The sequence below is a fragment of the Orcinus orca genome, chromosome 16, assembly GCF_937001465.1.
Source record: "Orcinus orca chromosome 16, mOrcOrc1.1, whole genome shotgun sequence".
Taxonomy (NCBI): Eukaryota; Metazoa; Chordata; class Mammalia; order Artiodactyla; family Delphinidae; genus Orcinus; species Orcinus orca.
The window spans coordinates 1,571,787-1,594,989 of record NC_064574.1 but is presented as its reverse complement, the minus strand read 5'-3'; the positions used below and the strand labels follow the sequence as shown (position 1 = coordinate 1,594,989).

Below are 23,203 nucleotides of genomic sequence, written 5' to 3'. Positions count from 1 at the left end.
AGGAGTGAGGGAGGCTGTTTCTCCCCTCCCCACCCCCAAATTTCAGGATCCGAGGGAATAGACCTCAGATGTGCACCCAGGGGACACCGCCCCTGCTGCCAGGGCCACCTCAGAGGGTCCTCTGAGCCAGCCAGTCCCCAGGTCCAGAGGATTCAGAGCAAACCTGGGGGCTGCGGTTTCCCTCCTGAGATAGGAGCAGCTGGAGATCCAGTACCCGGGGACCCTTGTCCTCGTCCCCGGCCACCAAAGGGTGCGGGTAGGGCGGGGCAGAGGGCCGTCCCCGGAGAGACCCACTGAAGGGCCCCCAGGACGGGCACACCTGCGGTTTGTTGGAGTGGCAGAGGTCACGGTGTTTCTGCACAGGTTGGGAAACCGGAGAAGAGAGGGCAAGGGCCGGGGGTCCCAAGGCGGCTCACTGGGAGGTCCCAGCTGGGGCCCATCCGTCTCCACCTGCCCCCAGGACCCTCTCCTGGGAGACCCGGCCTTCCAGTTGCCCGAGCGCCCCTCGCCCAGTGGCGCCCCCCACCAGCCCGGGATAGGCAGCTCGGGCTCAGGAGCCTGGGAGGGGCACAGACATCCGGCCACACCCTTTACCAGGCTTTCCTGCAGGGAACTAGATGGCTCCAGGCCTCTGCTGGGAGAGGACTCCAGGGACTCCATGGGACCCTGGCCACGTGGGGCTGAGGGCCAGTGCAGCCAGGATGTCAAAGGTGTCTCCCTGGGGGCAAGAGTGCACCCCACTCCCAGGACTGGGGTACGGGCCTGGGCTCCAGGCTCCTCGCTCTGTGCCGGGCTCGTGCAGCTCCACGGGGGGTGGGGGGAGGGTCGCCGAGGGGACACGGGTGCTCCAGGCCCGGGTGGGGCCTCCCTCCGCCCACCCCCCTTTGTGGCCCTCCCTGGGCCTGCCTGGCCCTGGGGTCCAGGCAGGGTCCCCACTGAGCCTGTTCTTTGCTCTGCTCTTGGGAGCAGCAAGGACCTTTGCACTCCGGGGAGGGGCTGTGGGGGCAGGCCACACCGTCCGGTCTTCCTCTTCGTCCCTTCCACCCCAGAGCCCTCTGTCTTAGGGACCCTGCTCTGCCCACTGGGGTTCCAGCCCTCCACCTCCTTCCCTAACTGTTGGGTTTGGGGGCGCTGGGGCCCCTGGGCTTGGGCTGATTGGCAGACCTGTGGCTGTGACCAGGCTTGAGGGCAGCCTGTCCAGGGAAGGGGGCACCCACATGGCCAGGGGCTCGGGCTGGGGCCTGGAGCAGCCCCGGGACCCCCAGACCAGGAGCCAGGGCACCCTGGGCTGGTTGGGCTGCACACCTAGCAAGGAGGGGGTGGCGGGGAGTCCGGACCTGGGGAGGGGGGCCAGCTCTAGGCACCCGAAGGAGCGTCAGGTACAGGGAGCTGGAATTGTGGACGTGCCCCAAACGTCCCTGGCGTCTGGGTTACAGCGCCTCAGGGAGTCTAGTTCAAGTGGGAATATCGACCTCACCACATGTGGCTCCACCTTCTGGGCCCCTGGGACGCTGAGGCCGAGGGAGGGGACAGAATCTTCAAGGCCGGAGGGCAGGAGCTGCTCCAGGGCCCGCTGAGGGCCTGCGACTCCCGCCCAGCTGGAGCAGGGGTGACTCAAGCCCCTTTCAGCGCCAGGGTTTGGAGCGTGAGAACATCCAGGGGAACCAGTCCAGGGCATAGACCCAGCCCTTCACTACACACCCCTGCATCCTCGGCTGACCCATGTCACCCCTGTAGAGGGAGCTGCCCTCCCACCGCCGGGCAGCACTGACTGTGTAGTTTAGATCACCTGGAACCTTCTGCTTTCAGAGGCCCCACTGGCACGCCGCCCAGGAGCTCGGAGCTGACGAGAGCATCACCCACCCCTCCTCCCCTCCCCCTCCCCCTCCCCTCCCCCCATCAAGGTCCCAGAGCCAGTACCAGCCCTCTGCTGCCTTGGGTGGGTCTCCATGCTCCGGCCCCTCCCCTCGTGCCCAGGGACCCTGCCTTCCCCTGCAGAGCAGAGTGAGAGCCGCAGCACTCACCGTGGCCCCCGGAGCCCTGTGACACTCCCTCTGCAGCGAGCATGTGACACAGGCTGCCGCGCTGGCCCCTTCCAGAAAGTGGTGGGCCCCAGCGGCCCCCACCCCCAGTCCCCTGGCTGCTCCCCCACCCGGGGCGTCTAGGGGGCAGGACCATGCCTGCCCAGCCACTGTTGTCCCCAGGCAGGGCCCAGGGGTCAGGAGCCCTGGGGAGGCTGGCTGAGCACATTCCAGAACCAGCTGCCCAGGGGCCCATCCCTGCCACAGAACTTGTCACGGCTGCTGTCTTCTCTATGGGGTCCGAGGACGGGGCCAGGTGCTGGTGCTGTGGCCTGGAGCCCAGCCGCTGTGCAGCTGGCGGTCACCCCGCTTGGGGGCGCCACCGACCCCACTCTCCGGGCGGCCACCTTCAGGGCCAGCGCCCCGACAGTGCCCTGTCCTGGGGAGGCCGGGACCACATGGACGGGCAGATCCTGGGCCAGCTGCGCCCCCTGGCAGAGGAGGAGGAGGAATACGGGGCCGGGGACGCCCCATCCGCGAGGCCCGCCTTCCCGGGGATGGGCTCCGAGGAGCTGCGGCTGGCCTCCTTCTGTGACTGGCCACTGAGCGCCGTGGTGCCGCCGGAGCTGCTGGCTGCCGCCGGCTTCTTCCACACCGGTGAGTCCCAGGGGCCTGGGCGCCACTGCAGATCCTTCTGGACTGGGCTCTACCTTCTCCACGGCGTCTGCCCCCGGGACAGGGAGGGTCCCCACAGCCCTTCCATGCCTGCCCCCGCCCTGCAGTCTCTCCTGTGCTTCCGACCTACACGCGCACCTGGGGAGAGGCCAGACCAGCACGGAACAGTTGGACCCTGGGCTGGGGGGACAGTGATGGGACGGGGGAGCCAGGAGGAGGAGAAGGGGGTATGCGGGCACCGGCAGGGCCCCCGGGAGTCCAGGGACAGGCTCTTGGAGGGCTGGTAGTGGGATGTGCCTGTAGCAGCCCCTGATCTGTGGTCTGTGCACCAAATCTGTTGATCGTAGGGGGTGAGGCAGGGGTGAGGGTCTCGGAGGTATAGAGATGAGGGTCCGCATCCCCCGGTGGAGTCATGAGCCCCTAAGACCAAGCCTGGCAGCAGACAGCTCCCCTTCTTTCCATCGCTGGGAATCCATCCTGAGGAGGGGGCACCTGGGGCAGAGGTGCGGGGTGCGAGGCACCAGGGCTCTGCCCCCACCTTTCCATACATACTGTGGACACCCCCTGCATCCCTTTCCCCAACGTGCACCTCGATCCTGGCAAGTACCCAGACATCGTTACCCCTATTCCACTGTCAAGAAAATGGGGTACATGTGAATTCTGAGGAGAATGCTGGGCAAAGGGGTGGCAGAGGCCAGTGGGAGCCTGCAAGGCTCACGAGCAACCCCAGAGAGCCCCTGCCCCAGAGGGAAAGGCCACCTGGGAGCGCCCAGCCCTGGCCTTGGGGGACACACAGGCTGTGCAAGGGGCCAGGCGAGGTCAGGACCAGTGTCTTGACTCCATCCCAGGCCAGCAGGACAAGGTGAGGTGTTTCTTCTGCTACGGGGGTCTGCAGAGCTGGGAGCCAAGCGACGACCCCTGGACCGAGCATGCCAGGTGGTTCCCCAGGTACAGGCTCCACGGGCCAGCCTCCCTTCCCCAGTCCCGGGGGTGTCGAGTCTCAGGGACCGGGGTGGGGGGGACTCTCTGGGGACGGCGCTTCTGCTATTTCTCCCTTGATGTTCAAGGGTCTGTCTCCAAAACAGCTTCCCAGCAAGCGCCCACCACCCCGGAGCCCCAGCTGCCCCCACAGGGGTGGGGGAAGCGGGGGCAGAAGGCGGGACCCCGGCCCAAGGCGTCCACGGGGCCAGACCTGGCCGGTGCGGGGGGTCCTCTGACAGCCCCAGCCCACTGCCCACTGCCCACGGGGCTTCCGAACTCGCTTTCCTCAGGTGTGAGTTCCTGCTCCGGACAAAAGGAAGGGACTTTGTCTGCAGGGTCCAGGAGTCTTGTTGCCACGTGCCGGGCTCCTGGGTGAGTTCTGCCTGCCCTAGGGCTCTGCGGGGGTGGTGGTGAGGGTCCCCCCGACCCCTGCTCCTCCGCCTACTTGGGGCACAAGTATTCTCTGGCTCCTTCCAGGACCGTTCAGAGGAACCAGAAGACGCAGGTCCCACCACCCCCTCAGGTGAGCCGGGACACGCAGCCTGAGCCTGGCTCCCTGGGGCACCTCCCTCCTGCACTGTGGCCGAGCCGTTGGGTACCCCCCCCGACAGGACATTAGGGAGAGTGAAGGGTGCTGCCTGGGCTTGCTTCACGGGGGCTTCACACAGGCACTGCATGTGTGTCCGGGGCTCTGCTACCCCTGCCTGGCCTCTGTGCGCACAGCCAACCCCGAGGCCAGCACGGGGGCGTGGGCGGGAGAGGCTGCCAGGCACTGGGCAGCCTCTGCCGGGGCGGCAGCCAACCACGCGCGAGAGCCGACGGGCCTCCATCCCCAGCACAGAGGGGCCGGCAGCACGGAGCTCTGCTCTCAATCAGTGCCGGGCGGGGGGTGGGCGGGGCAGGGATTGAGGGGCTCCAGGGTTCAGGTCCCGACTGTGCTCTCTGAGCCTCAGTGCCCTGAACTGTGAAATGGGGCTGGTGCCAGCCTCCACTGGGATTAAACAGGGGTCTGTGTGTCGCCCCGGGAGCAGCGCCTGGCACGTAGTCGGGTTCTGTCCGTGGCTGCTTTGGTGATCAGGTTTCCATCTTCCCGCTGTGGCGGCACCTCTGACACAGGCCCTGGGAGCACAGCCCTGACTCGGACATGGATGGAGTGGCTGTGATGGCCACAGGGCCCCTTGTGTTGAGGTGACCCTGGTGATGTGCCATAGTGGCGGGCCGCTGCCTCTCTGCCGGGACCCCGAGGGCCCTGGCCCCTGCCTGCCCTCGGTCCAGCACCCCTCGCCCTGCCTTGCAGATGCTGGGGGCGACCAGCAGCGGCCCGCCTGGAGCCAGTGCCCAGCAGTGCAGGCCGTGCTCCGGATGGGCTTCGGGCGGGGCCAGGTGCAAGGGCTGCTGCAGCGTAAGTACCGCCAAGGGGTGCCGACCGGCATGTCCACGTCGCAGCTGGTGGCCGACCTGCTCCAGGAAGAGGACGGGGGCCAGGCAGCAGGGGCCAGAGGTACCTCCACCTCTCTGGACCCCGCCCACCTCTCCTCTGGACCCCGCCCACCTCTCCTCTGGACCCTGCCCACCTCTCCCTGCTCACTGCCTCTGGGCACAGCCTTCCCTCGCCGCCCCCCCCCCCCCCCGCCCCCGCCCCGGGGCCAGCCCGCAGCGTCCCGAGCCACGGCGCGAGGGGCTGGATGGGCCAAGCGTCCTGGTGGAGAGTGGGCTCTGGGATCCTGGCGCACCGTAGGTGAGGGAGCGGGCTGGTACTAGGGCTCACCTGTGGCCTGCTATCTCTGGCCAGGCCTCGTGTCCCCTGGGGACCTGGGCCTCACCCCTGTTCTACCTGCCCACAGCTCCTGTCCACCCAGGGCCCGAGCTGCCCACGTCCGGCAGAGAGGCCCAGGTGTCAGGCGCCAGGGAGGCAGGTGAGGGTGAGGGCCCACCTGGGGTGGGGGCGGGGCCAGCCCTCCTGCATCCCGCGGTGGGGGGCGGGCACTCCCGGTCTGGCCCGCCTCCCCATCGGCCAGTACAGAGGGTGGAGGTCAGGGTGTGGGGCGATGTCACAGGTCCCCGCTGTGGAGACCCAGGTGGAGCCCAGGCCGAGGGGGTGCCGGTGGCTCTCGAGGCCCCAGGAGCCCGGGACACCGGCGTGGAGAAGCAGCTGCAGCGCCTGCGGGAGGAGCGGACGTGCAGGGTGTGCTTGGACCGCGCTGTGGCCGTCGTCTTCGTGCCCTGTGGCCACCTGGCCTGTGCCGAGTGCGCGCCCAGCCTGCAGCTGTGCCCCATCTGCAGGGCCCCCATCCGCAGCTGCGTGCGCACCTTCCTGTCCTAGGCCAGGTGAGCGCTCGGCCTGCACAGTGACCTCAAGCGCCGGCTCCTGAGATCCTGCTGCAGGGCCGATCCTGACAGACATTGCTAATCAACCCCATACCTTCCCCTGACGCTCAGATATTTGCTCTGAATCCTTCTCAGCACAGCACCCTGGGGGGCCACTACCACTCCGCTTAAGCGCATCTCTGCCTTGGTTTTCCTAGCGGTCAAGGGGGATAATTCCTCCTGTCCAGCTGGGCATACGTGGCAGCGGCCAGGCCAAGGGGAGGACGTCTTTGGAGGCACGTGAAGAAATGCACGATGCCCTCGTTAGGAGAAAGCGCTGGGGTCTGCCTGAGCATAAGACCCCGATGGGGATCTCAGCCTGGGATCTGGGGCCTGATGGAAATGCATGGTGGGTGGGGGAGGGGTGCGTGACCCTCTAATGCTCATGTGGGGGCAGGAGCCGTGGCCTTCTCAGGGTTCCCAGAGGCTCTGAGCCCCAAGGTCCCTCCAAGAATCCTCCGGGGGGAGAAGTGGCAGGGAAGGGAACTCCCTGGGGGCTGAGGGTCCCCAGCCGGGGGGAGAAGCCAACTGGAGCTGCCGCTTCACCCTCCTCCCCACCAGGAGCTGTGAGCACTGGCCCCACGTGGGCACCCACTCGGTGGCTTGCTGAGCACGGCTGAGCTCGCGTCCAGCACTGACCAGTCCAGCGTGGAAGATGGAGCTGCAGGCGGCTTGGCGTGTGGGGTGGGGGGCCATTTTGCCTGTGTGGGTGCTTTGGAAGAGTCAGAATAAAGTGTGGTTTTCCCTGGATGGTGCACAGCACTCTGTTCCAGAACCACCAGCCCCCTCTCCACCACCTTGCCCCAGGCGTCTGTCCCCACCCCCACCCCGGCCTCACCAGTAGGGCAGGTGAGGCCAGGCCCATTCCAGGCCATTCCCACCACCCCTTACCCTTCCCCCTTTCCCTTGTTCTTATCTTTTCAGCATTTTAAGGACTTTTAGAATGGACTAGCCTTGGGCTGCTTCTGAAACTGAACTTGTAATTGTCCCCCAAGGTCTTGCATGGTAGGGAAGGTGGTCTGGAGGGCAGGTTCCTTTCTATCCTCTACTTGTGGGCACCTTGGGATACACTAGGACTGTTGCATCCCGGGGGCTCGAACAGTGCCCTCTGCTGTCACCAGGAAGCCCTGGCCTTGTGGGCTCCTGGGCAAGCCCAGCCCTCACCCCGGGGGTCCCACCGGCCACAGCACCTGGGGCCCTAACCCTAACTCCCACCGCGCTCAGAGGGAGGTCACCATGGGCTCACTGGACCCTCGTGCTGGGGTCACTCTTTCCCCGTCTTGCAGGCCCCTTGGCCAGCCCGCCCCCCTCCCGCCCCAGCACGGGTGTGTGCAGCCCCCGGGGGTCTGGCTGCCCTGGGGAGGGCATCTGAGGGACGGGGCTCCTTGGCCAGCAGCCCCAGGCCTGCTGTAGATGGAGTGCATTCCCAGTGCTACCGGAGGCCAGGGATGAGGTTTTTTCTCGTATCTTTTTTTTTTTAGAAAAAGGAAACAAACTCTTTAGAAGTTGCAGCCGTCCCAGCCTGGTGCTGGCCCTGCCACCCTGGCTCACGTCCAGTCACCAGACCCTGGGGGCGCCTGCAAGGCCACGGGGGCGGGAAGGTCCGCTGCCTGGAGGCTCCTCACCGTCAGCATGGGTCACCGAAGCTGGAGGTCGTGGGGGCGGGTGGGGGGCGGGATGGGTGCTCTTCACCTACGCCACCGGCCAGCCTGCGGGGCAAGGTGGGGGGTGAGCAGGGGCAGAGAAGCGGAAGGAAGGCGCAGTCAGCGGGGCTGCTGTGCCCTCGTCCGTTGGAGAGCAAATGGGACAAAATCCAAGAAGGGGAGGGCTTCCTGGCCTTTGGAAAAGGGCGCGGGGAGGGGCCGGGCTTCTGCGAGGCCCGGCCAGGACCGGGGCTCCCCACGCAGGCAGCTGGGGGCCTTGTCCCTGCAGAGCTGACTCTGGCCGCAGACATCTCGTTGGGGTTTGAGCCAGGGGGCTGGGAGCGGAGTGAGGGGCTCACCCTAGGTCCTTCTGGCTGCCCAGCTCCACGGCCAGGGGGAAAGCCCAGAGGCATGTCCAGCCTGGCCAGTTCTCCCAGCTTGTGTGCCCAGGTCATCAACTCCCATATACCCAGCCCTGGCTCAGGGGTCTGAGCGAGGCCTCTCCTCCATCACGGGAGCTGGATGCCTGCTACCTCTGATGGCCCTTAGCTGACGTGGGGCCTCACTTATAGGGTAGAAGGGCTGGGGGGCTACCAAGAGGGTCAGGGTCCCCAGGGATGGCCACAGGTGTGGCCCTGAAGGGCAGGCTTGACTCTGAGGGCCTGGGTGAGACGGAGGAAGCACAGCTCTACCAGGAGAAGGACCACAGCCACCTCTGCTGACCCCGACTTTCAGGAATCCATGTGGGCCAGGGTCCATGGCAAAGGCTGCTTCGGAGGAGGGGGGCCAGTGGCCCAGGCACCCCCACTGAGGCCTGGGGTGGTCAGGGCCGTGGACACTGCTTTTCAAGAGGGAAGAAGTCTGATCCTCCAAAAATAGGAAACCAACTCCTCAAATTTCCTGCCACCGTGAGACCCAGGAAAATCGCTCTATCGCTCTCCTGGGTGGTGGCCTCGCAGCGTCCCCTCAGCCCCGACTCCCACAGACTCTGCTGGGCACGGGGGCCGAGCCCCAGAGCCTCTGCACCCCACACCCGGCCCAGAGCCGGCACGGAGCAAGTGGGAAAGTGGGGGATGGACAGACAGATGGATGATGGATGGACAGGCAGGCAGACGGATGCCTGGTGAGGTTTCCCCAAGGAGAGGAGCCTGGTGGCTATGCTACCTGGATTGGCCAGACCAGCGGGGCAGGCTCTGCGGCCGTGCTTACAGGCACGCCTGCTCCAACGAGAGGCTGGAGGGCTTTTCACTGACATGGCAGAGAGGAAATGGGTCAAATCCACCAATGAAATCAACTGAAAGAAACCAAGACCCAAATAAAACAAACCCAAACAATGGATGGGACGGCAGAGTGGAGAATGTTCCCAAGTGCAAACACTCAGGAGGTGACGCAGAGGTGGGAGGGGCCGCGGGCTGCCCAGACTGGAGAGCAGAGGGTGAATTCCCGCTGGGTGCAAAGCTTCAAAGGACGCTGGTGCTCTCAGCGGGGGGCTGTCCCAATCACAGCGCCTCAGAGCTGTGTCTGCACAGCACATGGGCGGCCGGGGCTTGCTGGGCAAAGCTAACACGTCTCTGAGCCCCAGTGCTGGCTCCCGTCCTAAAACGTTTTAATGTAACCAATACAGGAAGCCCCTTCTGTTTCCTCCCAGCCGGCTGTGGGCTGAGTGATGGTTTGGGCCACCCAGCACCAGGACCGAGGGTAGCTGGGGGCTGGTCCAGGACTGAGTCTGGTCTCTGAAGGACACGTGGACCGCCTACCCCACGGCCACCTGACCTCTGGGAACAGAGGCTCTGAATTCTGATTCAGATCCCAGGGAAGGCTCTGCCCACAGGAGCTGTGGGCCCCCTGGGTGCGCCCAGCCCTGGCTCACCCCGGCGAGACCCCGTCTGAGCCTGGGGTGGTCAGGGCTGGCGAGGGCACCCGAGTGTTGATGCTGCAAATCAGAGGAAACGTCAGCAGGGTTCACGGGAGGGGGACGTGCGAACTTCCCTCAGATGCATCCCTGCTAGCACTGGGCCTGAAGGTGGGCCACTTCCCAGCTGCAAGGGGGCACGGGGCAGGGGGACTTTCCTCTGTAGGTCAGAGCTCAGCCTTCCGCCTGTGACATCTGTGGGGATCGTGGGGGGCAGCTCCGCAGCACAGGAGCCCTCAGACTGGAGGAGCTGGGGTGCACTGACCCCTGGTGCCCAGAGCCCAGGGCCTCCCCTGTCTCTGCTCAGGCCAGGACCTCCGTGGCACGGGGACCCATTTAAGAGGCCAGGTCCCAGGCCTCTGTGGCCAGCCCTCAGCTTCTCTTTCCCTCCCCCACTGCCTGATGGGGCCAGCAGGTCACTAACAGCATTCTGCAGGAGGCTGGTGGTCGCACACTTACAGCTGTCCTCCTCCTCGGTGACAATGCTGACCACGTGGCAGGCACAGATGAAGCCCACAAGCTGAAAGACATGGAGACGTCACTCAGGGTGAGGCCCCGGGAGCCACAGAAGCATCATCGTGGGGCGTGGGCCCCAGCGCGTCCTAACCACACAGCCACTGCCCCTCCTGGCCTCGGTGTCCTTGTCTGTAACACTGATCGAGGGGAGTGATCTGCCAGCCTCCTTAGCTCTGGAGTTCCAGGCGGCGTCCACTCCCCAGTGGGGCTGACCTAGCCCTTGCTTGAACGGGGAGACGAGATGCAGAGAGAAGCCCTGGGAGACACATGACTGCAGCCTGAAGGTCCCCCAGGCTGACCGTGACCCCACAGGCTGACACCCCTGTGACAGCCAAGCCATCCTCCCCAGCACCTCTCGCCGTAAGCAGACCACTGTCAGGTTTCTCCTCCTTGGGAAGCCATGGTAGAGAAGCTTCGAGACAGCCAAGCTCACGGTGTGCACGGCAGCGCAGGGGAGACAGACCGAGGACTTGGTGCAGCGGGCGACTCGGGGCAGAGTGGACGGGGCTGGAGTTGAGGGCCTGGCCTGGCAGATGTTCATTAGCCAGGCTCCTCAGAGGATGCTCGGACTTCAGGGCAAAGAGGACAGGCCTGCATTAAACCCCCACAGAGGCCCGGGCACCAGGGCCACTGCAGCAGAAAGGGCTCCCGCTGAGATGGGGCAAGGCCGGTACTGCCCACAGCCCGGGTGATGGTAAGCATGGGGGAAGGGGGAGTTATTCCCTGCGTGGTGTTTACTGCATCCTCTTTGATGAGAACGAGGGGCCCAGCCCTGACCCTCTGCTGGGGCTGGCAGACAATGCACAGGGCGGCCCGGAGTGGGCAGCAAAATGCATCTTGAAGCCACAGGGTCTCGTGGAAGGCCACAGCCCCGTGTGCTCGCAGGACCCCTGGAGGGGCAGCCCCGCCCCAGCTCATCCTGGAGGGGAGCCTCTTCCACAGAAGCTGGAAACCTGAGAGGTGGCCCAGGACAGCAAAGTCATGCCCTCTGGCCTCTCTCTGCCCTGTAGGTCAGCCCAGCATCCTCTGGGGCATCACCTATTGTCTTTGGTCACCCCCATAGCAAGCAGTGGTCTCGACCCTGAGGACATAGCACATAGTGAGGTTCCAATAGTGGTGGGTCAGAGGTGCCCCACCTGCCCCTCCACATTCCCCACCCTGCATGGTGTGGCCAGTGTCCACCAGCGCCCTCCAGCTTGGGTTGGCCCATGCGGAGCCCAGCAGGAAACTGGGGGGGGGAGGGGGAGAAGAAGGGCTCGTATCCCCCAGCCCCTTCTCTGCCAGCACAACTCCTGCCCACCTCCCTTCAGGCAACAGCTCAGCCACGAGCCCCAGGGGAGGGGGATATCCCGTGGGGTCCCCGACACGGCACCTATGCTTAGAACAGCCCCTTCACCTGCCCCCGGGAATTAACCTGAGCCGAGTGCCTCATCACTGTCTTGCTGGGACCCTGACTGATCAGGAGAATAAGCAGAAAAGAGGTCTCATGGGGGGTACCTGCCATGGAGGAGCTGCAGCGGGTCTTCTGAGAGAGGGTGGTGGGGTCTGTCTGTGGGGCAACCACAGCCGGGGCGGGGGGCAGGGGACAGGAAGCCAGCCAGTGGTGCAGCTTTAGGGGCAAAGGGCCACGGGAAGGAGAGACTGGCCTCCCATCAGCAGTGGCAAGACCTCAGGGGGGTTACTCTCACCGAAGAACAAGCCCAACAGCCTCCCTTGACGCCCCACATGCCTTGAAGGAGGAGACGGAGCTGGAAGGGCTCGGAAGCCCGTCCTTCCAGGCGGCAGGTCGGGGGCCTCCTCTGTGCCTGTCTCCCTGCCATTGCAAGGCAGACCTGAGCCGCCTCCCGACGCCCGAGAGCTGGCCGAGGTGCTGAAAACGCCTTCGCAGCCCCGCGCGGTGGGCGGGGCGCTGGGGGACACCGCCCCACCTGCCACACCTCTGCCCGCCCACCGCCCCTCCCAGGCCCCCTCGGGATCCGGCCCAGCTCCTCCCTGAGGCTCTCAGACCTGCCCGTCCCGCCCCCCAGCACCGGCCGACTGTGCAGCCAAGGGTCTGCTGCTCCTGGACCCTCAAAAGCAAGCAGCAGAGGGCTGCCTGGTATCTAGAAGCCGGCATTTCACTGAAGACCTGCTGTATAGCACAGGGAGCTCTACTCGATATTGTAATAACCCATACTGGAAAAGAATCTGAAAAAGAATGGATATATGTATACGTATAACGGAACCACTTTGCTGTACATCTGAAACTGACACAGTGTTGTAAGTCAAATATACCCCAATATAAAATAAAAATTATATTAAAAAAAGGAGGGCTTCCCTGGTGGCGCAGTGGTTGAGAGTCCGCCTGCCGATGCAGGGGATACGGGTTCGTGCCCCGGTCCGGGAAGATCCCACATGCCGCGAAGCGGCTGGGCCCGTGAGCCATGGCCGCTGGGCCTGCGCATCTGGAGCCTGTGCTCTGCAACAGGAGAGGCCACAGCAGTGAGAGGACCGCGTACCCCCCCCCAAAAAAAAGAAACCCCCATCCCTGGGGATGAAGGATAAAAGTGAGGAGTCTGTCTCTGCCATCACGTGCAGTCAGAAACGCCCAGGAGAATCCTCCTTTGTTCTTTTCCGTTTGCTTCCTGTTACCTTTTCACAGATTCTGTACGTGATTTCAGAAGCTCTGACCTGTATCCTTGGCAAGCGGTTCTTTCTCCTTTCGAGGAATGCACCCAGGTTCCCAAGTATTTTGGGAAAACCAGAGCCCTCTTTTTGCCTCAGTGAATGAGCCATGGTGGGAGAGAGAATGTCCCAGCACCCGAGGGACCGGCAGCACCCAGATGCCCCAAAGTCTGGATTTCTGCAGGTCCTGTAAGAGCAGGAGGGGAGGGAGCCCTGGGAGCTCGAGAGGCACCTGAACTGTCACGTGTTTTCTGCCAGGGAAGGCCCTAGACCTGGCATTCAGCTTCCAAAGTCAGCTGTTGGCGCAGAGCATCCGCGCTATAAACCCAGCATCCAGCCGGACACGGTGCTGTTGGCCTGTGAGCACCCAAGCAGGCAGGAGCCTCCAGGTCTGACCAGCGCCCTCCAGTGGCCGCACCCGTCCTGCCCGAGCCCTGGAGTCAGCCGGGGCGGCCAGCCACTGGCCCAACCCGCTCCGGCCCTTCCCGTCTGACCACTTCTCTGGAGCTGCAGACAAAACACCCCATGCTCGACTAAGTTTGAATTTCAGATACAGAATGAAACCATTTTTAGTACAAGTAGCTCCCAAACGTGGCAGGGAACACGCTTACACTAAAACTTGCTGTTTCTCTGAAATTCACATTTCACTGGGCGTCCTGTATTTTTACTCGCGGAATCTACACCCCTACTCTCTATGCCGCGGGAGCAGAAGACGCCAGCGTGCAGGCCAGGCTGGGTCTCCCCCGCCCCTGGCCCCCACGGTCGGATTGTCGGGTATGGAAACAGACGCTCTGACTTGGAGGAGGCTGTGGAGAAGCTCCCAGGGCTCCTCCCCTGCCATGCTGCCTCCAGGGTGGGGGGTGGGGCTGCAGGAGCCTTCACCTTGATCCCCCTCACGGAGGGTCCTACCTGCCTGCCCGACCCCACTGCATCATCAGAAGTTTCAGGTTCTGTCCCCTCGGTTCATCCTCACGCCAGCGCTGGGGTTGGAATTGGTTCTCAGCCCACTTTGCGGAGTGGGTGGCCCAGGCCACACAGGTGTGGGGGGGGTGCGGTTCCTTAACCTCTGGGCAGGGACGGTGTGAAGAGGGGCTCCCCGCCCCCTGCAGAGGACCTCCTCTGCCTCCACAGGAAAGGCTGAGACAGGGGCCCACAGCAGGATGAGCCCCTCCCCCCGCCCCACCTCCCCTCCCCCGCACTCACCGCCACCAGGATCTGCAGGGCGCTGTGCAGGGCCTCCACGTAGCCATGCTCCAGGGTGCAGCCGATGCCTGGCACCAGGGCCTGGCTGTCCAGGGGACCCAGGCTGGCCGCCGGCTCCTTGTGCACGCAGCCCGGGCCATGCTCATGCCACCAGGAGTGGTGCCGGGAGAGGCTGAAGGTCAGGAGCCCGCTGTCCTGGGGGAGGGGTGGGGGGTGGGGGTGGGACCAGGTCAGCACCAGGGACAGAGCCAAACCCCACCCACTGCGGCCCAGATGGGCTCCCTGAGAAGGGCAAGGGGTACTCTGCCCTCCCGCCTCCCCTGCCCCGGCCCCTTGGGCTCCAGCCGTCGGGAGCAGGGGGCACCAAGGCCCTCCCAGTCGTTCCCATGTAGGGAAGGCCTCCCTGTGCTTGCCATGGGCCCCGGCTCACACCCCGTCCTCCAGGAAGGCCTCCCTGCCCAGGACAGACCCCCAGGACACACTCTAACGGTGCCCTGGGCCCCTCCTTCGCATCTCAGGCCAACGCTGCCGTTTCAGGTACATCTGAACTAACCTCTGTCTCCCCCACTGCTGCCCAGGTGTGGTCCCAGGAAGCAGGGGCCATCTGCCCCACTGCCCACCCGTGCCACCCCACTCCTGGCTCTTAGACTCCCCTCTGAGCTTTGGGCAAAGATGAAATGCAGTGCTTCGTGTGAAGTGCCTGAATCAGCTGCATAGGCAGGCTTTGCTCACACTGATGCTCCCAGAACATGGCTTGGGTGAGGTGTCCCCTCCCCTGCAGGGGGGACCTGGGGACTTTATCAGCATTTGAAGGAGCAGCCCAGAGGGTGGGCAGGGGCACGGCATCCCCTCTGCCTGGCCACCCCGGCAGTGTTCCCGCCTGCGCCCTTCTGCAAAGGCTGGTCTCTCTGCTCCTGCTCCGCAGCCCTGACTCTCCTTCCAGGTGCTGCCCAGGTTTCAGGCCCCCTCCTCCAGGAAGCCTTCCCTGGTGCATCTACTACCAGCTGGAGACCACCTGCCAACCAATGCCCGCAGCCCCTCATCCATCCATCAGATCACTGATCTTTCCCCAAAACTTTACTGAGTCGCTGCTATGGGCCAGGACTGTTCAGGGTGCGAGGGAGAGAACCATGAAGAGATCCGGCCTCTGCCACCATCGGGGAGCCGCGCGATAAACAAGCAAACACATCCAGTGCCCCCGGGCCCTCGCCAAGATCCCCTCCGTTTGCGTGAGTTTCCCATGACTTAACTCACCTTTGAGAGGCCCCCCACTTCCAAGTAGAAGCAGATAATGAAGACGTTCCAGGTGACCCAGGCGGCCGCCCACACTGCGTACTGTGGAGACAAGAGAGGGTGGGGGAGGGGGTGGGGGGGAGGGAATGTGACTTTGCACCTCCCTCTTGGAGGACAAGGCCTCTGCAGCGTGGGGGGGCTCTGCTCCCCGAGTCTGGAGCCCAGGATGCTCCGTTTGGCAGAGGGTGTCCCTGAGCCCACCGGGACAAGGCTCCTGCCCCAGCAGGGCCGGGGAACACCTAGGAGATGGGGAACAGCGGGCTGGAGGGGGCCAGCACAGAGCACACTTCCCGAGCTTGGTGTCCTGGCCCAGAGGTGCCCGTGGCCCATGCCACATGAACCAATGACAAGCAAGGGCAGAGCACCCCCAAAACCCACCCCAAAGATTGCCCCCAAGAGCTGCCTGCAGCGGGGAGGGCTGCCAGCCGGCACCTGCTTTCGTCAAGTTTTACTGAGACGCAGCCCCGCGCATTGTGCGGCACTGCTCAGGCTGTGTCTGGGCCATGACAGGGCTGAGTACCTTCCACGAGACTGTGCGGCCTTTACAGGAGGGTTTGCTGCAAACCCTGATCCAGACCAATTATTCTGATCTGTACCGAACGAAAATGCTACTCTGCTCGGCGCAAAACTTTCTGCACATCGTCTGAGCTTCTCCAGAGGCAGGACGGTCGGGGGCATGGGACCACGGGCAGGGAGCGGGTGCTGAGACATGCTGGGTTCCAGTTCCGCCTTGGGCCCCTGGCAGGTGCTCTGCAGCTGTTTCCCAGAAGCAGCCCGGAAGCCACAATGTCCAGGTCAGAACTCAGACGTCCAGGCTGTGGGAAGGTCCGAGCCTGGGGGTCTGTGCGGCTGAAATCCGGGCCTTTCTAGGTTTTCTCATGGCTTCCAGGAAAGTACTGCCACTGAAGCCCTCCATGTCGGTCATCCCGGCCCCCCTGCCCACAGGAGAAGGGCCGGAGCAGAGCGGACTCACCACCACGATGTAGCGAGGCCGGTACTGGATGGTGCCGAAGAGCCCCAGGATGACCACGACAATGTGGGTGAAGGTGGCCAGGATGGGTGCCCACTGGTAGCCCAGGAAGTCGAACACCTGCCGCTCCAGGGCGGTGACCTAGGAGCAGGGCAGGCGTGTGAGGGGCGGCGGACCCCTGGGAGCCCCAGGTCCCGCTCCTGCCTGATCGCCACCATCCGGCGCCCACTGTGGTCTCGGCTATGCAACAAAAATCTCCAAACAAGTCGACGGGCCTGGAAGCATCGCCACTGGGGTGCCCCTCTTGGAACAAGCCCCCGCCCTCAGCTTCCTCACCTGCAGAACGGGAACACGCGGCCGCTCTAAATTCGGGGGCTGCAGGGCCAGACAGCAAACGTGGGGCAGGAAGGCCAAGCGGGACACTGGGCTCCTTGGGCCCCCAGACCAGCACCCTCCCCGTCTGCGGGGCTCTCTCACCGCTTTGGGGCCTCTCTTTCCAGGACGTTCCCACCGCTCCCCCGCTCTGTGGATGCCAACCCTGCAGGCTCGGCCGACAGAGGACCGATGCCAGGGGATCAGATGTGCCTGCCGTTTTATACGCAGGGGAGATGGACCAGATCTGAGCTCATTCATTCATTCATTCACTCATCATGTTTGTGGGGCCGAGCTCATCACCAGGAGAAAGTACGACCGAAGCCACTGCACCCCAGATGCCATCCCATCTGTGTTCACGGCAAGGAAGGTGCGGCGAACAAGGGCAGAGAGGACCAGCACATCCCAGAGGACGGTGGCAGAGAAAGGACAGCAGATCAGCATGGCCCGTGGCTGCCCTGCACAATGTCCCCGTGGGCCACCGTGCGTCCAGCACTCATTGCCACGGCCCGTGGCTGCCCTGCACAATGTCCCCGTGGGCCACCGTGCGTCCAGCACTCATTGTCACTGCAGAGGCGAGAGAGCCATCTGGACCCAGAGCAGGTGGGCTCGGGGGCCATCCACTGAGCCCGGGGGTGGGGGGGACTCTGCAGGGCGGAGGAGGGAGGGGAGCCCCTCCCAGCAGGCAGCCTCAGGCGGGCATTGGAGAAGCCAGACTTCTCACAGCCGGGCGGGGGAGGTCACCGCATGCCCCTCCTCAGGACTGGATGGTCTGAGGCCAGCACAGCAGGGCTGGGACAGAGGGGAGCGGGCGGGACGGGGCTGCGAGGGGTAGCCTCCCTCCCACATGGCCCGCCGGCACTGAAGGACAGAGCCCAGCCAGGTGAGCCTTTGTGGACTGGCCCTGTGGTCACCAGGCCGGCTGGCCACAGAAGCCCCTACTGCAGCCCGGGCGCTCGGCCCTCCCCTGACCACCCTCCTCTCCTCTGCTCCAGGCCTGTGTCCTGGAGCCCTCACGGGACCCCCGCCAGCCCCCAGGAAACAGCTGCTGTGGTGCATCCTGGGCACTGCCCAGCCACTGTGGTTGGCCTGGACCAGGTAATAGCTATTTCCAAGAGGTCTCGGGGAGGCGGCATTCCAAGCGTGTCCTCCGGGGGGGCTGGGGTCTGCCCTAGAAGACAGCTGGAGTGGGGAGTGGGGAGGCGGGAGCAGACCCACAACAGGGCATCCCATCAGGCAATTTCTAGCGGGATGGCGTCCCGCAGAAGGGTGGCCAGACAGGACCCCCAGGGAGAGGCGCCAGAATGCTCTTCCCTGACAGGAGGAAGCACACAGTAGGTACAGAGCCGCGGCGCAGAGTGGAGACCTTGGCAGTGAACTGGGCCAGCTTCAGGGCACAAGGATGAGCAGTCATTGAGCCCCCTCCCCAGTCCGCTGGACTGTGTCCAGGGAAGCCTCTTCCCTGGCGGGTGGGCGCCAGCAGCCCCCCCAGGCCTTCGGGGACACCCCACTTCAGGGATGCCCACGTCCTTTAGACAAAGTCTGAGCTCCCCGCGTGGGCTCGGGCCCTACCACCTGCCCCTCCCCCCCCAACAGACCCTCACTGCCACGTCCCCAAAACCCTGCAACTCTCAACTCCCAGAGCCACACTCCTGCCTCACCTGGGTCCTCCGCATGCAGCTGTCTCTGCGGGAGCCCCACCACACGCACTTCTCCCCAGGTGCCTTGCATTCTCACACGCCTGCGACTCAGTCCACTCCGTGTCAACGTCAGCAGCGCTGACCCAGGACAGCAGGAGGGTCTGTCTGTCCGTCTGTCTACAGATGTCGCCTGGGCTAGGCCACTGCCTAGCCCCGAACGAGCCTCCTCGCCCATGAGGGCTCAGCTGCCCCATCTCGGCGTGGCCCCTGGTGCCCAGAGGAGGCCTGCACATTGAAACTCCTCAATTACAGATTTTGGGCAAGGAGACAGGCATCTGAGGGCAGAGGGCCTGCCTCTGCTGCCTCACGAGAGCCCGGCCCCGCCTGACTGGGCAGTCGTGGGCTGGTGGACTCGACCCCACGCTGGCAGTCTCCACGGAGGACGGCCACGTGGGCCCTTGGCCGCAGATGAGGGCAGGGAGGGTGGATGGGCCAAGGTCCGAGGTGGTGCAAAAGGAGGGGGAGGGGCACACGTGAAAGGCCTACACTGTGGTGGGAAGCTCCGTGGGGCAGGGAAGAAGACATGCACATCCACACGCACACACATGCACACACACGTGCACACACACGCACACACGAGCACACATGTGCACGCACACAGCCCTCGGGGCACAGCTGGCCAACAGCACCTGTTCCAGACACAGAATGAAATTTCAGTCTTAGCCCCAGGCCTCCCCTTGGTGCCCAGAAGCCCCTGACCAATGGGCAGGGACGCCTGCCCTGCTTGAAGTCGCCCGGGGTGCCATGCACGGGGTGGGGAGGCGGAGTGAGGGTGCCCCAGGTCCCCTTCCTACCCCACCCCGACCCATCACCGGCCGCCGGCACTGTCCTGTGAGGTCCAGACTCAGGGCCAGCCTGGCTGTGCATCCCTGCTGAAGTCTAAGTCTGAGGGGCGGCCCCCAGGGTCTGCTTGCCAGAGAGACCCCACAGCTGGCACGGTGGGGCTGGTGGGGGTGTCTTTTTCGTTTCTAAGCCAAGGTACTGGAAGGCTCAGCTCTCTGCAGTGCCCCAGTGGCCTGCTCACTGGTCCCAAACCCCTCGCTGGGCCCTGGCTCCCATCAGAGCCAGGGCCCAGCCTGGGAAAGGGCCTCAGGGTGCTGCAGCTGGCTCAGAGTATTCTTCAGGGAGAGGGCTCTGAGATGTTCAGGCCTTTGTCCCATAGCTGGGTAACAGGAAAACTCTCACGCTTGTCAAAAAGAGAAAAGAAAGCAGAGGACTCCCCACAGGGCTTCCCCCTCGGCTCCCCCGCCCCGCCCCCCACAGGGACCAGAGCAGTGGGCGTCAAACCTCTTCCTGCTCCGCTGCCCCCTGCACCCGGCGGAGGAGGGACAGGTGCACGGCCGGGACAGAGGGCCGTTTGCAGCTGTCCGCTGCTCTTAGCTGTGGCCACTGGCCGCATGGGGACATAGCTCCGTCCCGGCTCGCCTGGCTGAGACTAAAGAGTCTGCAGGAAGCCCCCATCTAGGGAAACCCTGCTGCCCTCAAGTCTAGATAACCCTTCCCCCACAGCTGCGGCCAGATCTCCAGAGGCCTGTGGTGGGCTCATCTGTGTACCATCCACCACAAGACAATGAGTGACACCGCTGCTCCAAGGCCCGGGATGGCTCCCTATTGCCAGTGGAGCAGCCCCTGGGCCCTCATGCCTTCTGCAGGCCCGGGCTCTCTCTCAGCCTTATCTGTCCAGCAAAACCCCCCAGACCGCCCACCTCCCTCCTCACTCCCCACCACCCCTGCCCGTAGCTTCCGCAGCACTGAGCCTGCTCCACAGGGAAGCTCCAGCAGCTCCTTCCTTCCTCCAGGCGGGCCTGTGTACCTCTGCCCCCTGCCAGCATGGACAGAAGCCCTGTCCCCAGGCAAAGGACAGAACCCGCATCCGTGCATGGCCGTGGGTGCAGGAGGACTTCCTACTCACAGCCTCTTTGAAGCAAGCCCCTTCCTCCTCCGTGGCCCTCTAGCTCCAGAGAAAGCACCCTGCCAGCTGGGTTAGGAGCACACCCAGGGATCTTGGACAAAGCAGCATTTCCCTTTTAAGACCAGGGACCCAGGGGCTCACCAGCAACTCCTCCCCAGCCCAGGGGCCTCCACCTTTGTTTAGCCCCCACCCCCTAGGCAGCAGGAGCTCCTGAAGCTCCAAAGGCAGAACTGACACTTGGCAGAGGGATGCCCAAGTCCTCCAACAACGCTCTGCATCCAGAGGACCCAGCTCTGCACGCAGGCCGGACACAAAAGACAGGCAAGCACAGCCCTGAGCGGACACGAAAGACAGGGAAGCACAGCCCTGAGCACAGGCGCAACCTCTTCTCTGCCCCGGACTCTCCAGGCCAGGGCAAAGGGGAGGGGCCTCCTCCTCCAGCTTGGGGCGTCAGGGGTGGGCACGGCGGGGCTCACACACCCCTACACAGACACACCGGCAGACATGCAGACAGACACACACTCCCAAATTCACAAGCACCCTGGCCGCCAGGGGCTGTCAGGTCTCAGAAACTGGACTCCGCCGCTCACTCATTGCCTAGTGCTGGCTTCGGAAAGGGAACACACACAAACACACACACACACACGCACACACCCTCGCAACACTCCTTGCGCGCACAGCCGGGGCCACACATACCTTCCGACACGTGTGGACACCGCGCGCAGCGGCGCCCCTTCCCAGCCGCGCGCACGGGACTTGGAGATCGCGGAGCCCGGCGCTCCCGCCGGGAGGGTTTTGTACCACGACAGGCACTTCCAACGGCTCCCCAGCACCTGCCGCGTCTCTCCGGACCCCGCGGCCGCCCCGCCCCGCGCCCCCAGCCCGGACTCCGCGCGCGCGCACACAAGACGGGGCGCGCTGGGGCGCACGGAGGGGCCGTCGGGGTCGCACATAGGGCGCTGGCTTCCCACCCCACCCGGACAGCGGGGAACTTCGGCCGCAGAAGCGTGCGGGTCATGATGGACCAGCTCGTGCACAGTGACCAAGCCACGAGGTAGGTGCTGTCCTGATGGACCAGCTGGTTCCCTGTGGCAACTCCCGCTGGGCACTCTGTGCATGAGACACGGGGTTCCAGGGGTGGGCAGTGGTGCAGGACGAGGTCCCTGTTGCCATGGGGACACAGCCATGCCCAGTCGGGAGCCCCCAGGGGCTGTCGCGGACCCAGCGGGCAGGGCTGACTGTGGGGATGGCGTCCGGATCCCCCAATGCGCTGGGACTGCCGGGCCCGAGGAGGGGTCGTCGCTCACCAGCTGGAAAGTGCAGAGGAAGATGAGCGTGCAGCGGCCGGAGCAGCAGCCCATGGTTCCGGCCCGGCCCGCCGGCGCCGCCTCTGCGAGTCTGGACCAGGTGCCACCAGCGCGCGGGACACCCGGCGCCTGGGCCCGCAGCCCCCGCCCTTCACTTTCCCCCACTCCCGCCCCCCCCAGTCCCCGGCCCCCGGCCCCGCCCCACTCTGCAGCGTCCCTCCCCCCCATTGCAGGGCTCCGCCCCGCCTGGCCCGCGATCCCAGGTCCCCGAAGTCCCTGCCCCCCCGCCCCCCCCCCCCCCCCCCCCCGCTGCAGTCCCGCCTCCGCCCCACAGACTCGAGATCACGGCCGGCCAATTCCCACCCCGCAGCCCCAGCCAGTCCTCTGTCCCGCCCTGCTCGGCAGCCCCGGGTCCCCCAGCCCAGCCCCGCCCCGCCCCGCCCCTCCGAATAACAGCTGCGCAGCGTCTCTCTCCCTCTCTAGCCCGACTCGCAGCCTCTGAGGGCTTGTGCCAGCTGGGGAGGGGGCGCGGGACCCCTTCTTAAAGGGGCGATGGCGCAGCTTGTCAGGCGGCGCGGAGCTGGAGGGGCTGCGCGGTGGCCCCAGGACAGACCCGGAGCTGCTGCAGACCTGCCCCATAGAGACCAGGATAACCCCCAGGATATCCTACCTCGACCCCCGCACCCGCACCTCCCGCGCTTGCCCCGGGCTCTCGTGTGACCCACCCACCCAACCTCCTTCCTAATGGGTCCCCGGGCGCACTCCATCCCTGAGGCATCCTGGACTAGGTCAGGAGCTCCCAGGTCCCCCTGCAGGGGTGAAGACTCAAGAGGAGGAGGGGCAGGCTAGCCTACCAGGAGCTCACCTGCCCAGGCACTGCGGAGGGGCGGGGAGCGGGGTGGGGGGGGGGGGCTGCAGGCCAGGCCAGGGTCAGGCCTGAGGGGGAGGTTCCCTGGGAGACCCTGGGCTGTAGGCAGCCTTGGGGCACGGGACCTGTGCTTGGTGGAGGGAGGGCTAGATGAAGACCTCCATGCGCAGAGGTGTGGAGGTGGGACTGAGCAAGATGTAGGGCCGATGGTGGGAGCGAGGCAGATAAGGTGGGGGCCGGAGATGTGGGCACAGGCTGGCTTGGGCTTTACCCCACTGGTCATAGGCAGTCGCTGGGTTCTATATCAGGGTGACCCATGGTCAAGTGAGTCTCGTGCTGGGATGCGGGCTGTGGCCCTGGTCAGACCCCGGGGGGAGCAGGACCCAGACAGAGTGGCCAGCGAGGGGCAGCCCAGCACGAGGCACTTCAGCCTCGGGCCGCGGGTCTCGGCTCCAGCAGTCCAGAACCAGAGGGTCCCAGCCCCGTGGTGACGGTGGTGACAGGGCGCCTCGCCTCCTGGCAAGGGCATTTGCAGAGAGGTTGCTGGACATCGGGTCCTTGGAGCTCTGGCCACCCCGTTATCGCCAGCCCCCTTCCCAGAGGAGGGACGTGAGACCAATTTCCCATGGCAACCTCAATTCCTGACCCCACTCATGTGAGTTCACAAACTACCCGGAGTTTTCCCCTCCGTGATTTTGGTTCCCCCGCATGCATTTGCCCACCTGTGCCAGGATGCACGGGTCATGGCTGTCACCGCGCTGTCTGCAGACAGAAGCCTGACAAGCACCTGAGAAGAGAA

General features: G+C 65.0%; 2 protein-coding genes across 2 annotated transcripts; one reads left to right on the top strand and one right to left on the bottom strand.

Annotated features, from left to right (window-relative positions):
• The first annotated feature begins 2,176 nt into the window (after positions 1-2,176).
• On the top strand, positions 2,177-6,000 carry BIRC7 (baculoviral IAP repeat containing 7). Its single transcript, XM_004282400.1, has 7 exons — positions 2,177-2,678; positions 3,545-3,644; positions 3,968-4,049; positions 4,155-4,200; positions 4,975-5,178; positions 5,522-5,593; positions 5,696-6,000. Exons 1-7 carry the CDS (start codon positions 2,177-2,179, stop codon positions 5,998-6,000), a joined length of 1,311 nt encoding a protein of 436 aa, XP_004282448.1.
• Positions 6,001-7,671: 1,671 nt separating this feature from the next.
• NKAIN4 (sodium/potassium transporting ATPase interacting 4) lies at positions 7,672-21,590 on the bottom strand. The gene is made up of 7 exons (XM_004282401.1): positions 21,537-21,590; positions 16,249-16,386; positions 15,237-15,317; positions 13,983-14,177; positions 10,059-10,119; positions 8,897-8,981; positions 7,672-7,753 (listed from the first exon to the last, which is right to left on the bottom strand). The coding sequence occupies exons 1-7, from the start codon at positions 21,588-21,590 to the stop codon at positions 7,672-7,674; spliced, it is 696 nt and encodes a 231-aa protein (XP_004282449.1).
• Between the last annotated feature and the right edge of the window lie 1,613 nt (positions 21,591-23,203).

Excerpts from the sequence above, each read along its gene's own strand:
- BIRC7 (XM_004282400.1), top strand. The coding sequence starts at position 2,177 with ATGCCTGCCCAGCCACTGTTGTCCCCAGGCAGGGCCCAGGGGTCAGGA. Across the intron at positions 4,050-4,154 it reads GCCACGTGCCGGGCTCCTGG|GACCGTTCAGAGGAACCAGA; the intron begins GTGAGTTCTGCC and ends GGCTCCTTCCAG. Across the intron at positions 5,179-5,521 it reads CCAGGCAGCAGGGGCCAGAG|CTCCTGTCCACCCAGGGCCC; the intron begins GTACCTCCACCT and ends ACCTGCCCACAG.
- NKAIN4 (XM_004282401.1), bottom strand. The coding sequence starts at position 21,590 with ATGGGCTGCTGCTCCGGCCGCTGCACGCTCATCTTCCTCTGCACTTTC. Across the intron at positions 8,982-10,058 it reads CACCGAGGAGGAGGACAGCT|TTGATTTCATTGGTGGATTT; the intron begins GTAAGTGTGCGA and ends GGTTTCTTTCAG. Across the intron at positions 7,754-8,896 it reads TCGTTGGAGCAGGCGTGCCT|GCTGGCCGGTGGCGTAGGTG; the intron begins GTAAGCACGGCC and ends CTTGCCCCGCAG.